The 14,926-nt window shown below is 43.0% G+C and overlaps 1 protein-coding gene across 1 annotated transcript; it reads right to left on the minus strand.

The window, feature by feature from the left end:
- Nucleotides 1-891: 891 nt before the first annotated feature.
- Nucleotides 892-14,048, minus strand: FAM20B (FAM20B glycosaminoglycan xylosylkinase; the record flags this gene model as incomplete). The annotated part of the gene is made up of 7 exons (XM_079536040.1): nucleotides 892-1,123; nucleotides 2,802-2,861; nucleotides 4,639-4,830; nucleotides 7,291-7,462; nucleotides 9,632-9,741; nucleotides 11,034-11,120; nucleotides 13,672-14,048. The coding sequence occupies 7 exons, from the start codon at nucleotides 14,046-14,048 to the stop codon at nucleotides 892-894; spliced, it is 1,230 nt and encodes a 409-aa protein (XP_079392166.1).
- Nucleotides 14,049-14,926: the final 878 nt, after the last annotated feature.

Raw genomic sequence — 14,926 nt, forward strand, 5'->3', positions numbered from 1 at the left:
CAAGGACAGACCCTGTCCTCCTCCTCCTCAGCTACAATATAATAAAGATTTGGTTAATATTGACATAGGAGTGGAGGGGTGTTTCCCTAACTCAGACCTTGCCAGGTTCCTTACAAATGGGAAACAGCGAAGGACACGTGGGAACATATTTTAACTCCTTAACTGTCAAGTGCTTATAACCACCCTGTCCTCCTTTAAGTCTTCAACCCTGTGCATAAATGTTTGATAGGACTTCAGCGATAAAACTGAAACGTTATCACAAAAGGCAACTCCCTTCCCCAGTTTTTATTGAGGGCAATTGAGCTGAGAGGTCACCGCTTCCACCCTATTGGCATTCCGAAGAGCCTCCCACCCCCTGAGGGGGGCAACTATTCAGTCTAATCATTATTTTGTTCACCAGTTCCTCATTTTCTAAAGAAGCAGTAATATACCTAACCAGCTCACAGCTGATCATGTACAACCCTGAATCAAACAAAACTCGCAAGAGCGTACGTGGGGAAGAGAAGGGAGGAGGATCAGACTGTTCATCTCCATTTGTCCCCTCTAAAATCAGTCCACACATTAGTGTCTGTATTCCATACACTTGCACCAACACCGAGAGCCATTTTTATCCAGTGCAATGTCCACTGCCGGCAATGGACACACCACAATGGCCACGATGCCCTTACAGGTACTGAGCCGTGCAAGGCTCAAACTTCCCACCTCTCACTGCTGTCAGCCCAAGGTAAAAGCCAGCATCACCTCTGTTTCTCTGGCTCGGAAGCTCTCCTGTTCATTTCAGTCCATCTTGGCCACAGCCTTTCAGAACCGATTGTGCTGTTTTTCTCTTTTTTTTTGTTTTGTTGTTTGTTTGTTTCTTATAAAGGGAGTTTCCTCTGTGTTCCACTGCAATTACAAATGAGACAGTGTCATCCTGTCTTCCACCAGCACAACATCTGGCCCAAACTGGTCTGTGCACTGTTTCACTGTAGCCAGAATGCTGAGAAGCCGCTGGTCCAGGGCATCCAGATGAGGATCAGAAAGCACTGGTGAGATGGGGTCATGCGACATAGCAGTTTTTAAGGCAGACTTCAGTACTCCATTCTTCAGGTAATTGAGTCTATTCCAGGTAGAAACCCTGATGCTGCAGAAGAAAAACAAAACACATCATCATACCGCTGTCTGGGTACAGTGCCATCAGCAATAACAAAGGCCAGCCTCTTGAGGGAGCCTCTCACATCATGATTTTATCTGCAAAAATGGTTTGGGAATAGCAGGGCCCAGATGCAACCGCAGCACAGGCAATATATCTAGGTGTAACTCAAAAACCTAGAGTGAAAAAGTGAGAATCTAATTGGGGCATAATTCTTATGCTATACAGAACACTTTCAGCTCTTAGCAGGGAACTCCTCCAGCCCTGAGGCCTTCTGGACAAAGTTCCAAACAAAAAAGTCAATAATCTGGCTGTTCGTGCAAAAACAAAACTCACGCTACCTCAGGAAGAACATCACTGATCAGCAACTAATCACAAAGGACACAAATCTGCCACTGAACTTCCGCAGAAAGTAAACACATCAGTGACCTTTCTGCTTTAATTGCCATTGACTTTTTTACACTAGCCCATTTAAATAGTTTGCTCCAGCGATCTCCAGAGATTCTCCCAGCACATTTTTGTTTTAGAATCACTGGTCTAAACTCTTTTGCTTTTGATGGACTCCAAGGAAACAGGCAATGCAGTAAGTATTATAACAAACCAGCAGGTAAAACAACTCAGTATATGGCTTCTTATAGTGGCATTTGCCTGGTTTCAGAAGAAAGGATATCTGAAAAGCAGGCAATCAGTCTGTTAAACAAACTTCTCTTCTGGTTGTGTTTCCAAGTCTCTACATGAAAGATTCCAAAAGATTCTCATAAAACAGGAAACTAAAAATGCATTTAAAATTAGCACAGGAAAACTAAAGAATCTGAAAAGCATTTAGTTTAATCGTTCTTCCTATGGCTTCTGCAAAAATGTTTCAGAACGTAGGTATGCTGTAGCATGCACAGAGCCCTGCTTGGAGCAAGCAGGGGCGAGAGCTCAGGCTTTCTGCTGAGCTCCCAGGTCATGAGTGATTCAGGAGACAGAACCATCCACAAACAGCCTCAAAGAACTCTCAGCTAGAGGCTTATTTTGGCAGGTCTAAGGGGGTCAATGCTATCTTGAAGTAACAGCTGCAGGAAACAGATATAACAGTACTTTTCTTCCTGGTACTTGCATCTTTTGCTTGTTAATGAGAAGCAGCAGTGGCCTGGTGACAGAGGGGACAACAGGAATCAACTGCCCACAGGCATTAGAAAAAAGTGAGCAAAAAACACAGTTTACAAGACTGAAAACAAAAACCTGCAAAAATGGAAAGCCATTTTGCAAGCCACACCCTGAGCTGTGCTACAGTCTTGCTTAGAAAGAAATGAAGGCAGTTCAGCTGCCAGACACGCTGAGTTTCCGACACGGAGAGCTGTAACTGTGAACTCCCATCCAGCAGGAGCTGGATACAGACAGCTGCAGATGCAAAGTACCTGCTGTACTGAGTAAGGACAGATCTGAACCAATGACCTGGAGGTGAGACTGCTTCCTATACTGCCTGATTTACTGCCTTAATAAAGATGCATTTCTCAGCCTCATGAGCGCTGACAACGCATCAAACAAACACAGTACTTCAAAACTGGAAAGCATTTACATGAGTATTTTCAGGTTGCCAGAAAGCTTCAAATGTAATTTCATTGCAAATCTAAGGACAGCAATTGCATAAGTAAAGCCAACAGCATCTCTGCACTTCACTTACATGCAGCACTGATAAAGGGGAGCTAGGATGCTTCTTTCATCCAGGGCAGGGTTGCCAAAGCTGAAAAGCAAAATAAAAGTAAACGAGTTGAACACAATGTTGCTCTCAACATCAACAGATTTGTAAAGAATTCAAAAATCAATACTAGGCAATTTCATGCTCCAATAGCTCAAGTCATTTAAATGAGAATATAAACAGGTCATGACCAATGACAGAAATAACCCTCAACAGTGTCAGCTAACATACCAGCTGCACGGAAGAAACACCAGTGTACATTGCTCTTCATCAGATCAAGGCACCTCAGGAAACAAACTGCAGAGGAGCTGAAGAACAGAGTTCATCTTGTAAAGTGGAGGAAAGAAGTAGCACTCCGGACACAGAGCGTGAGTTTTGCCAGTCTGACACAGCAGCCACATGTCAGTTGAGACTGCCAAGTTTAGATCTACAGTTCAGTGTAAACGGTGGTGAAGCTTAACACTTCACCATCACACCTCCTAAGGGAGATCTGCCAAAAGAATTCAATAGTATTCTAATCTTCATCTAAGCACCCCCCCTTTATTATTATAATTTTTTTTTTTAACTCCTTGTAACATTGAGCTGTCCCCTCAGAAAAGATAACTTACCCTGTGAGCGCGGCACTACTCTGCTCCAACAACGCTGTTGTTAGTGGCTTTAAAAAGCTGTTTCCCTACACTAATCTCAAAGAAGAGGAAAGAATTTTACCCAAGCTTACAAAAAACCAATTTACTTCTTGGCCTGTAAAGCCCCACCTGAAGTGTTTCGGTAACATGATGAGCACACACCATAAAGAAAGCTCTGTTGTGACCCTCAACTATTATATTCACTTCCAGGGACTAACAAACTAGCATCCTCCCAGCCCACTGCCAGAGCAATACAGAAAGCCATTTTTTGCCAAATTCACCTTGAGCAATTTGAAAGCAGCAGTAATTCAGCAATCTCAAGGTAGAACACATCCTGCTGACACATTTGAAGGCGTGTTACTGAAAAGGCTAACATATAAAGACAAAATGCTCAACTCAGCCTCTTCAGACACACGAGAAGCAAAGGAAGGGGGAAAGAAAGGAATCCATAATCTGGGAGTGAAATGGGGAGAGAGCAGACACACACTTAATAGTAAAGGTTGGCCTCAGGAAGGACTTCCCATCAGTTACTCCCAGTTATTGCTACACACTTAATTTTTGTCTTGGTAACGGTTAATGTTTTATATAAAAAATGATTTATGAAGTCCCTTAAATATTTACAAATGTGTGGCTCTGCAAAAATGATATTCCTAATAATGCTATCACACCTGAAAGCATGTTTTTCCTCCTCTATCATATTTTGCTCTCAGTATCAGCTCTATCTCCATTTTAAACTTCTATTGATAGAGCAGACATATCCAGAAGGCATTGAATGCCACATCACCCAGTGATGTTATAAAGGGATCTCTTTATACCATGGCAGATCCTATAACCTAACATTACTTAAAAGAGTACAACTGAGAGGGGTTCTGTGGTAGGAGGAGCAAACAAACCTTTAAAAGCTGCTTTTAATAAAGAAGTTCTAGTGGGTTAATATTTGGGAGTTTCTGTAGTTTGACTAAGGCTTTACCCAGAACAATCATACCTACGTAAGCAAAGCACAAAGTACCACAGCCTTTGAAAGTTCCTAATATTTGGTGAGTACTAAGAGAGCAAGCTTTGGGGTTTTAGGGAAAACAAAACCAAAAGCAATTACTAGTGGAAAAATAAGTGAAAGACAGAAAACGGAGAGAGCAGATCAACGTGTGCCCTCACACCTGCTGAGGCCTGGCCACTAGGATTTCCCTCACTCTCACCTTTTGGCATTGTCCAGAAGGATGAGCATACTGGCTCCTTCATCATCCTGAAAGCTCTCGTAGTGATGCCGGTCAGCGTTCCCGATTAAATAGTCAAATATTGCTGTGTCAATGATATCCAGCAGGCGGGGGCCCGAGTCGTAGGGTGAAGTTTTCTTCACAGCATCACAGTAGCTTTCATCGTACTCCCATCTGCAGGCCATCGAGAGAAATCAAACTAAACCTTTGAGAAAGATCCATCCTTGCACACCACAAGTATTTACAGCTCTCCCAGTATCCGACCATCAGTGTTTAGGGAAAAGTGGAGTGCAGCAAATCAAGACTCTAAAAGAAGAGCTAGACAAAGATGTTATCAGAAAAGTAAAACCTGTGCTAACGCTCTACTGTACAGAGCAAGCCATAGTTTTAATAAAAGGTTTCATGTCATCTTCCAACAGAAAAGGTCAGTTTGCTTAACTCACTGCTTGCAAGCCAGCAGTGGTTGGGCTGCCTGATGGCACGGATGGATGTCCATCGTGACTGGTCTGCTCTCATTTCATCCAGATTTCAAGCATCACGTCTATTTCTACTGCTATGATCTGCCTCCATCAGCCCTGCCTTCCAGCTACTTTTCCTGTCTAATGCAAATAACTTCTTCATGGTTACTAATGATCTCCACTGGCTTCAAGAGAAGGGCCCCATGTATGCTCGTTCTCTTTCACTCACAGCTGCCTCTTCCCTCTTGGAATCTCTCACCCTCTCCACTGGCAAGATTCAAAGTTTCTCTTCTCTCTCCTTTTCTCATACACATCGCCTATGCACACACCTGTAGACTTAGAACATAAATATCACATCTCCATTCCCCAAATCTAGGTTTCTAAATTTTCCCCTTTCCTTCTTTACAGTTTTCAGAGCTATTCAGCACCACCACCAAATCAGCCAGATCTCTGGCATATTTCCCTTCCATCTGTCAATCTAAATAACAAGTACATCTATAACATCTTCCATGTAAAGAATGAAACCATCCTTTGCAAAATAGCAGTTGGCAATGTCTTCAACCATCTGCGAACTGGAAACAAATGGAGGAAACAAAAGCTGGAGAAACTGACGTGCTCAAAAATGCGCAGATTAATTAAAGCTGAGAGCAGATCAGAATTTAACACCTAGAACAGTCACACACCCCAACCTCACCTTCTAAACGTCTGGACTCTACGCTCCCATATCCCATCTTACCCCCAGATATCCAAAGCAAAACAACAACAAATTATTTTCTCGGTGCTTTTGTTAGCACTTCTCTAGCTCCCTCTTTCTTTTGCATCCAGGTCAAACTCATATTCAGTTTACAGCACAAACCCACAAGGCAAAAGCCTCAAATGTGTTCTTCCTTGTACTTTGCACGCTTCGTTTATGCTACCTACTCTCCTTCCCTGAAGCGTTTCTCTTTCTCGTATTTTACTTCAGATTGGTACTTAAATCTCTTGGAAACAAAGTTGAGATATACTCTGTTCTCCTCATTTTTCATTGAATTCTCAAGACAGATCTTTCTCCAATATTTATTACTCCTTCTTAGTATCTAATTAGCCTAGGACTTTGAAGGTCAGAGATTTTATCTATTACATGTCCATTAGAAGTCACGTAGACTAATAGCACTATATGAATTATGTTCAAGAGGCCAACTCAGGGCAGAGTATAACCAGCGAGATCAGGAAGAAAACTCCTATGGTTATTTTTTTCATAGTTATCAGAAGCAGAAAAAAAAGTGAGACACCTGGAATGTTTCATTCTCCCGATGCCCTCAAAGTGAAAAGCACAACACAGTAAGATGCAGAACAACAGAACTATGCAATCTGCATGAGTCAAGTTTAAACTTCAGCGTACATTATGTGCCACAGGGAAACCCCCACATAAGCAGGTAGTGTACGATAAAAACCAGTCCCTCAGTAAGGAACACATTTCCAAGAAATTCAGTCAGTCAGTCACTGTAACTGACAGCGTCCTAAACACTGTAGATTTTGAATGGTTGAAAAGGAGACCATGTCTGCTCCCCAGAAATCAAATGGTGCTCTTAATACCCTAAAATAATTCTCGAACCCATTGGATGAGACTCCTTCTGAGAGCAATCACAGCACTCAACCAGAATTTTAGAACACAGACTAAAAGTCTTCCCACTTGCCGTGGGTACAGACTTGGTTTGGAGCTCAGTGAGCTTTTCCATCTGCTCTGGCCATGGCAAATACACGGAACTCCAATTTAAACACTAACATACTACATTTACTGTACAGGACTACTAGAGTCCATGTTTGTTCTCCTCTAAAAGCATTTTCATATACTGAGCGTCGGCCCCAAACACCGCTGGTATCAAAAGCAGGTTTAGTGGCCCAGGAGTTTTGGATCTTCAGAGCTTAGAGTGACTGTATGGTGGAGTTATGTAAAGGGCAAGAAAAAGGAAAAAGACAGCACTCGGTACCATGGGAAACAATGAAGGTTTCTTTCTTGCTCACTTTTAAATTAAATCTCATCCCAGACTTCTTGACTTCTACTGCTGTATAAAGAAAGGCACTGACAAAAATCCAGGTTTAGAGAAGACCTGCTCCTTAATTGGCCGTTGTACTGCAAGGGCAATTCTAGAGTAAATCATCACGTATGAAGATCAACCTTATCGTGGTCTCATACCTGGCAAGTTTGCCCTCGCGGTAAGTCCTACCCCACGGGTGCCGATGCTTCTGAAGAGGCCAAACATCTGGTAGCCAGAGAGTCACTGACCCCTCCATGATGTCCCCATCTGCACAAGCCGGCTCTGTTTCCCGACAATAGTAGCACTTTCCATAGAAGCAAGTGTTATTACCTTAAAAAAAAACAAAGATCATCAAAAAGCAGAACTTCATTTGAGGGACAACCAGCAGCGTGTTGTTGCAGCAGAGCCTCCCCTGCAATAGCATTTCACTGCACTTGACCTCATGCTTCCTCTCTCTAAGAGGGAGAGGCTCAGAAGGGATTTAACAGACATCTATTCATCCAAAACAACATTAAGGACTTACACTCAAAGGCAAGAGTAATTGTATTTTCCCAGAGTAATTGTATTTTTATCAGACAGAGATAATACAACACTGTGCTATCGCCAAGCTTTTACGACCCCTTCTCAATCCTTGGGAACTTGACTCTGCAACCTCAGCACTGTTTGTTTAATATTTTCTTCCTTGAAAAAGTTGACTGAAAAGGAAGAAGCAAAAAAAAATAAAAAAAAGAAAAAGACTAAGCAGAACTCAAATGGAGTTGGAGACCTGTGATACATCCCAGCTACATGAGCCAAGTCAGCAGGGGAAACAAGCTGTTTTTCACAAGACCCAGGAAAACAGTAGTGTCAGAAGTTTCTGAATGTCTTCTGACAGAAGAAGAACAACAAAACCCTGCAGTCTCCAGTCCCTTAAGGGCTTTGAAGCCTGCAGGGTAAAGTAATCCAGTTGCCTGGATTAACACGTTTAGCTTAGCCTTTTCTGTTTCATCCTCCTAACCTACCTTGGCTTGAATCTTGCCAAATCAATTTCAGTTCCATTCTCAGAGGCCTTCTTCCAAAACTTTCTTCAACAACGGTATTACAAGGAAGGGACACACTCACTCCCTGCCCTTTCTTTCTCCAGCTCTACATCCATCATCCTCCCCAAATACTGACACCTGTTTTTCACTTTCCATCCTTACGCCACGGGTTCAAATCCCATATCACAATCCTTCAGTCACACAGACTCCTGTGGTCCCCTGTTCACTCAGATCTGGCTCTACACTCCTAGCGTCTCACCTGGACAACTAGAAGACATCAGACATTTACAACAATGAACTTGCAGCAGACCAGGTTTCTATTTACATGGAAAGCCCTGCAAGTCTCTCTTCCTATCCGTGGCTTACTTCAGGTCTACCAAGAGACAGAATTCTAAGAGATTTCAGCTGTAGCTCTGGAAAATCAGCAGAGTATTCATGAGCTAGCTTTGCTTTAAAACCTCAGAAATTTTGGCAAACGTGAGAGACGCTCCCCCTGATGCAAGCTTCTCCCCAGCACCTCCATTTCTCTGCTTTATGCTCTGTAGAACAAGAAGTTCCAAGAAATCTAAGCAAAGGCAATGAAAATCCTTTGGAGACATACTTTTCAAGCCAGTTGTTTCTGCTAGAATATTGCCTAGTTACTTTGGCTGAAACGAGAAAAAGTAAATTCTGCCTGTGGCAGACACCCAGTCAGAGTGCAAAAGGTTTGGCAAGGCAAAATTATCGCCTGAAAGGTCAACCTTATAATTGAAAGCGTTCCGTCAACTCAGTAGGTGAGACTACCAGCAGTGCTTGTAATAGAAATTCATACAGACACATACGTCAGCTGTAAAGAACAACCATCGCTTAATTCGGCCCATCAAGAACAAACCAGCAGCCATTAGGAATTTCATGAGGAGCCTGAGGGAGTTAAGGCTGCACTCTAAGTCCCCTCTTGATGCTTAATGACCACCTGGCAGGAGTTCACATTAATCATTTCTAGTGAGCACTATTACATTATCACAGCATATCACTGTAAGCAACATAAGGAAGTTCTGACACGGTTACGAATGCTTACCAGAGTCTGATGTGGCACAAACAACATTTAACACCAGCAATGCACCAGCTCTAGCGATGATCCCAAATAACCACTGTGTTCACATTAAATACAATTCCATTTTTCTCCTTTCAGGTCTCATCACAGACTTTTCTAACAGCTTCGGGGAAAATAAATACATTTCTTACTCAAAAAATCCTCATCTGTAACAGCAGCATTAGGAACATAGAAATTACAGATGAAAAACCACTTGGAGAAAATGAGGCTCTCCTCCCCCGCCAAATGGGGTTACACAAGCATGACGATCTCTTCTGGCACAGAAAGAGGCTTACCAGCTTCCTGTATCACAGTTAACTGTTTTATAACTGTGTCAGAATCCCACAGTTCTTTTTTCCATTAAGCATTCTTCTTTACTGGGTTGGAGAATCCACGGAATCCACTTACCCACAGTCATGAAGGTACCCAGAAGCTGCTCTGTGGCAACTGGTTTGATCTCCGTTCGTAGATTCACAAACCTGCCAACCACCAGTGGAGCTCGTCGGAACCCCAGAATCCTGATTTGGGGGGAAAAAAAAAAAAAAAAAAAAAAAAAAAAAAAAGCAAAACACAGGATGAGGAATGAGAATGAACAACACGGACAGCAGATTCAATTAAAAATAACCAAACTATGCACTGTCTGTCTCTGTGCTGTTGTGCGAAATCAAGATGATTTGAGACCAGGGAATAAAGTTGGAAGGCTGCAGCAACCTCCTTGCTGCTCCAAGGCAAAGAAAGGAAATTCCTTTTCTTGACGTGCCTGCATGTTAGACTCACTCCACAGGATATCGGTGGCAGTTCTTTATTAGACCATTTGCAGCAGAGCAGCACAGGATGCATCATACTCCAAATCTCCAAAACTGGACTTTGTGCCAGAAACATCTTTTGGCTGTCTTGTGAAAAGGATCAAGCAACAACCATATGGTCTCTAGACTGGTCACATGCAAAAATCATCTGTTTGTGGGAACTGCTACCTAATAAAATGTCATGCTTAAGCCCAATTCAATCGTACTTGAAAGTACGCAGTCAAGGAATCTGGCCTTTGAACAAGGGACAATCAATGCAGCAACTGGGAGAGTCTCTCATTAACAGCTGTGGTTTTGTTTCATTTGTAGCGTGGGGTTTTTTGTTGGCTTTGTTTGTTACGGACAGCCAACCAATAAGTCCCCAAGTACAAAATCACTCTAAGAACAGGCACCTGTCTGAAAGCAGAAGACATGCATGAAAACAAACTCGCAGCAAATACAGATAAGCAAGTTTTTACAGATAAGCAAAACACGGGCATTGCAAGTAAATAAATGCAGAACTTAGACCTGGAAAACGTGTTGCTGTCACCTCAGGCTCACAGCTGAAAGCCCAGAACCCTGGGCTGCGCAGCGCTTCCATCAGAGATTAACTCACAGTGCCACTCAGGTCCTTTTTGACACAATGGCATCTTGGGTCAAAATATGTAGCTGTCAGCACAAGAACTGACGTACATGCTAGTTCTGAGGGCACGGGGCTTTTGCTGGGATTCTTGAAGAATACAAGAACACAGGGGTACACGTCCAACAAGAGATTCCTCCAAATATGATGCGTAGTGGTTTCAGTGCTCAGCCTCCTTTTCAAACACCTCACAAAAATCTTTAATGACAGCAATCTGCACAGATCTTTGAAATGCAGCTTCACAAAAAACCCTTACCATTTTAACCCTAAAGCAATGTGGCACATTGGCAGGTGAGAACCAGCTCACATCTGAGGTGTATTTTTCAAGGGACTGAAAAAGCCCTCAACACAGATGACAAAACCAGGTAGCCCAATATTTCCATACCTATCCAAGTGAAAGGCTGCCACTTCTGCATTGTGTCTGTCATAGCCAGCATACGGTTCTCCTTCCACTACATAATCCCTGGCATACCTGTAATTGAAGAAAGGAAGAATGATTCACGCAGGATTTCCAACAGTTCAGTTGCTCAGAGTAACAAGTGCAAGAACAGTGCTAAGTTAAACACTCTCTAGGTCACTTTCAAAATGACTGCCTACAGGAGAAGGAAAATTATTAATGATTTTAAATAGAGTACAAACCACTGAAGTAGCAAATAAAGAGGAAAGATCAGTAATTTACAGTGGTCTCAAGAGCTTGGAAGCAGGGCCCATTCAAACTAATGAGTTTTAATTCAACCATATGCCAAGCCACACCTAAGAACAAAGAACACAGACCCAGCTACAGAACAGGGACCCACTTACACCAGAGAACAGCATCTCTGCAAACGATTTTGGAGTTAGAAAGGATTGTAGATGAACATGAAAACAAAACCTGATATTGTGGCAGGAATGTCAAATGCTATCTTTAGTAGTTAAAGGATCAGCAAGCGTGAGTCTGAGAATGCAGGACATAAAAAGGCCATTTGTTTTGGTGGAGAAAAGACAATTACCAACAAGAAATAGAAATCTGACACGCATCACAACAGCAGCCTTTTTTTTAAAAAGAGATGTCACTTAAATAGTCAAAGCTGAGAAATGTCAGGGATTCACGTCATCTGAATCAAGCTTAGATTTGCTAAAGAAGCATTCTTCAGATAAGCATAAAATAACAATTAATACTGAGCAAATGGATGAAACACAACACACCGTCCCATAAAGTAAGGTAAAATCAGGGTACATATTTTCTCATTTCCACCTACAAATGTGTGTAAAATGGATGTTTTTTCAAATGACCTGGGGCCCAAACAGTAGCAGTAGAAGTGAAGCCACAGGGCTCTGATGTTTTAACTCTACGCAGAGAAGATCTCTGGAGCCAGACGACATTTCATCAGCCTGAGTAAATGCTTTGGCTTCTCTGCAGGGCAGCTCAAGAATTAACCAGTGCTAGATGGCACACAGGCTTTGGAAGGAGGATTTGAGAGATTCCTTCCGAATTTGACACTTGCTCCAAACAAGCAACTTCACCTAAACCACTGGCATGCAGTGGTAGCAACCATTAACCACTGTTCACTTTAGCTAGATTTTGAGTAATTGTGAAATGAGCCACCTTCAGAACGCTGGCTCAAAGCCAGGTCTTTTGCATACACTTACAGCAGACTCATGAAAGCATGATCACATTTTGGAAGCTGCAGAGCTAAAACCTATTGGCAAGACACAGTCAACTTCCTGCTTCCATGCACAGTAGGCATCAAGTACTTCCCAGGGCAGAGGTAGCAAATCAAGAGAATCCATTCTTTTCCAGCCAGTAAGCACACTCAAAAAGCTTGTTTAACACAGTAACCTCCATACATGGTTTGGGCCAAAAGCTAGCTAAGCAGACTATCTTGCAATGACAATACAAGACTGCCTACAAGAGCAGCTATTCAGCAGCTGCAAACAGAACACAAGGCCATCCATCTGTCCTCACCTGTGGCCATATTACCTAGCACTGCCTGGCACTCCTTGTAAACACTCCCAGAAGCACAAGTTCTTCTTGCAGAACAGTCACTGCGCTTGCTTGCACAGGCATTCCATTATTGGGATGTAATTTAATGCTTGGTGATTCTCTTTTTAGCACCCACTTATACAGAAAACACTACAGAAACGCCATGCCTTGTCACTGCCTTCACTGGTCACACTGCCTGCTGTGCCACCAGCACCCCTGTGTAAAAGGTTCACATGGTTAAACCCAGCACAGGTTAAACTCCAGAAGTGAAGGGCAGATGTTTTTCCGCATTCTCTAATCACTCATTAACACGACAGAAAATCTTTATGCTCCTCAATCCAATATCCTTCGGAGAGATACGTATCGCTCTGTGAAGACACTTGAAATTTGCAATGCGTTCATAAGACACACCTTCCTTACATTTTTACATCTTTTTCTTCTCGTTCCTTTCCCCGAAGGCAAGCGGTTCAAAAAGCTTTATAGATGGGCTCAAGATTTCATAAGCATTCCATCATGTCAAATTTCCCTTCGGGTCACAATAAACAGAGGCCACACCAAGGAAGTATCACTGCTTGCTCTTTGCTTAATTTGCTCCTCCAGTACTCAACACTGGCAGCCAAGAAACACAGGGGTTTTTGCTCTAATCTACGAGCCATTTTTACAGTCTTAACACAGCTGCACCAGACACCCAGATAGGCTTTTAAGACCACTGTGAACTTTCATTCCTTCCCTATTCCTGAACTCTGTTCCCCCATGGCACCTTAATGTGACTTTTACCAAGAAAACCCCTCCACACTGCCAGAACCAGCACTTCCAGAATAAGGAAGATGCTTTCAGCACCATCAGGTTTAATCAACATTCCTAAAGGCTGTTCCAAGCTGTACAGCCAGAGACAGCTGGCTCAGTAACCTCAGGTAACCAGGAGGCCAACAAGGCTCTCTACCCTCTCACTAGTAACAGAACGACCTTTCTCTTTGCCTGCAAATTTGTAATGTAGATAAATGCAACAACGTAAATAAGTAAGGCAGCTACTAACTCTGCCACTGAAGAGAATATTTACCTCTTAGGTTTGAAAACAACCTTCTGCCCTCCTTCAAGTATCAGCAAAGCTTTCAGCTGGGTCCCTTTGTATCCCACGTCAGCTTTGACGATTTTCTTTGTGGACATGGCATGCATTACAGCCCCCAGCTCGGGCGTCTCCTCGGGGTACACCTCGCGGGGCACGACCCACTGGGCCGCGATCTCCCACGGGGACTGCAAGGTGTGCTCGAGCCGGGGGTCCAGCTCCACACGCAGGCTGGCCATCATGCGGTGGAAGGCGCGCTGGTCCTCCCGGTTGGCAGCTGAGGTGTCCAGGTTGTCAATGAGGAAAACTTTTGTGAAAATGAAGATGACGAGGAGGATGGCCAACAGCACAACTCGCTGCTTTAGCTTCATGGTGACCTCGGGCCCTTCTCCTCTCGCCCCCCCTTCTGAGTGTTACAGGAAGTCTATTGGAGATCAGGTGAGCAGCGAGCTGTTAGTTACTAAATTTCATTCGTAACTTGCATTGTAAAAGACAGATTGCCACTGAAGCATCTCCTGGAACTCCTGAAAGTAAACAGAACACAAACTTAAAAGATTGCCTTCCCACAAGCTAAAAGTCAATCCATTCTTGGCACATAAGCCTGGATCACCTACACTTGTATCCTAAAGCCCAAGCATTTCTGTTATGTTTTACTGCCTCCCTGTAGCCTGTATGCACACAGAAGGGGAACTTGCCTCGTTCCATCTCTATGGAGCCAAAATCACAACAGCGTGCTGCTAGCTGCAACTACAACAGCAGAGACTTTTACTGAAACTGTAGTTTCAGCTGATGGCTCCAATTTCACAAACACCCTTCCATCAGTAGAACACATGACTTCCAGTTTCCTAGAGATATGACTGTCAAGAGAGATGTGCCAGGTTGGCCCTCTGACATCTAACAATCAGTTATAGCAGCTTCACTGCCTCATTTCTTGAAGGTGTTAACACTTAAGTACACAACAGACTTAATTTATTGCCTTTGATTTGTAACCACTACAATTTACTCATCTTTCCTCCATTCTTAAAGTGACAACTTCACTTTCTTGTGGTTAACTGTCTATCTTATGCAGTCAACCATAACACCAGTAACCACAAAAAAAAAAAGCAAAATATCTGTAATCTCAACAATTGAGATTCAGTTCAACAATTCAATTAACAAGAAGAAAAACAGGAAACACTAGCATTGCCTTATCCCAGAAAACTTACCCAGAGCACAGTTCTAATGGTGCTGCAAGAGGTGCCTCCCCTCT

This window comes from Tetrao urogallus (assembly GCF_951394365.1).
Source record: "Tetrao urogallus genome assembly, chromosome: 5".
In the NCBI taxonomy this organism is placed as follows: Eukaryota; Metazoa; Chordata; class Aves; order Galliformes; family Phasianidae; genus Tetrao; species Tetrao urogallus.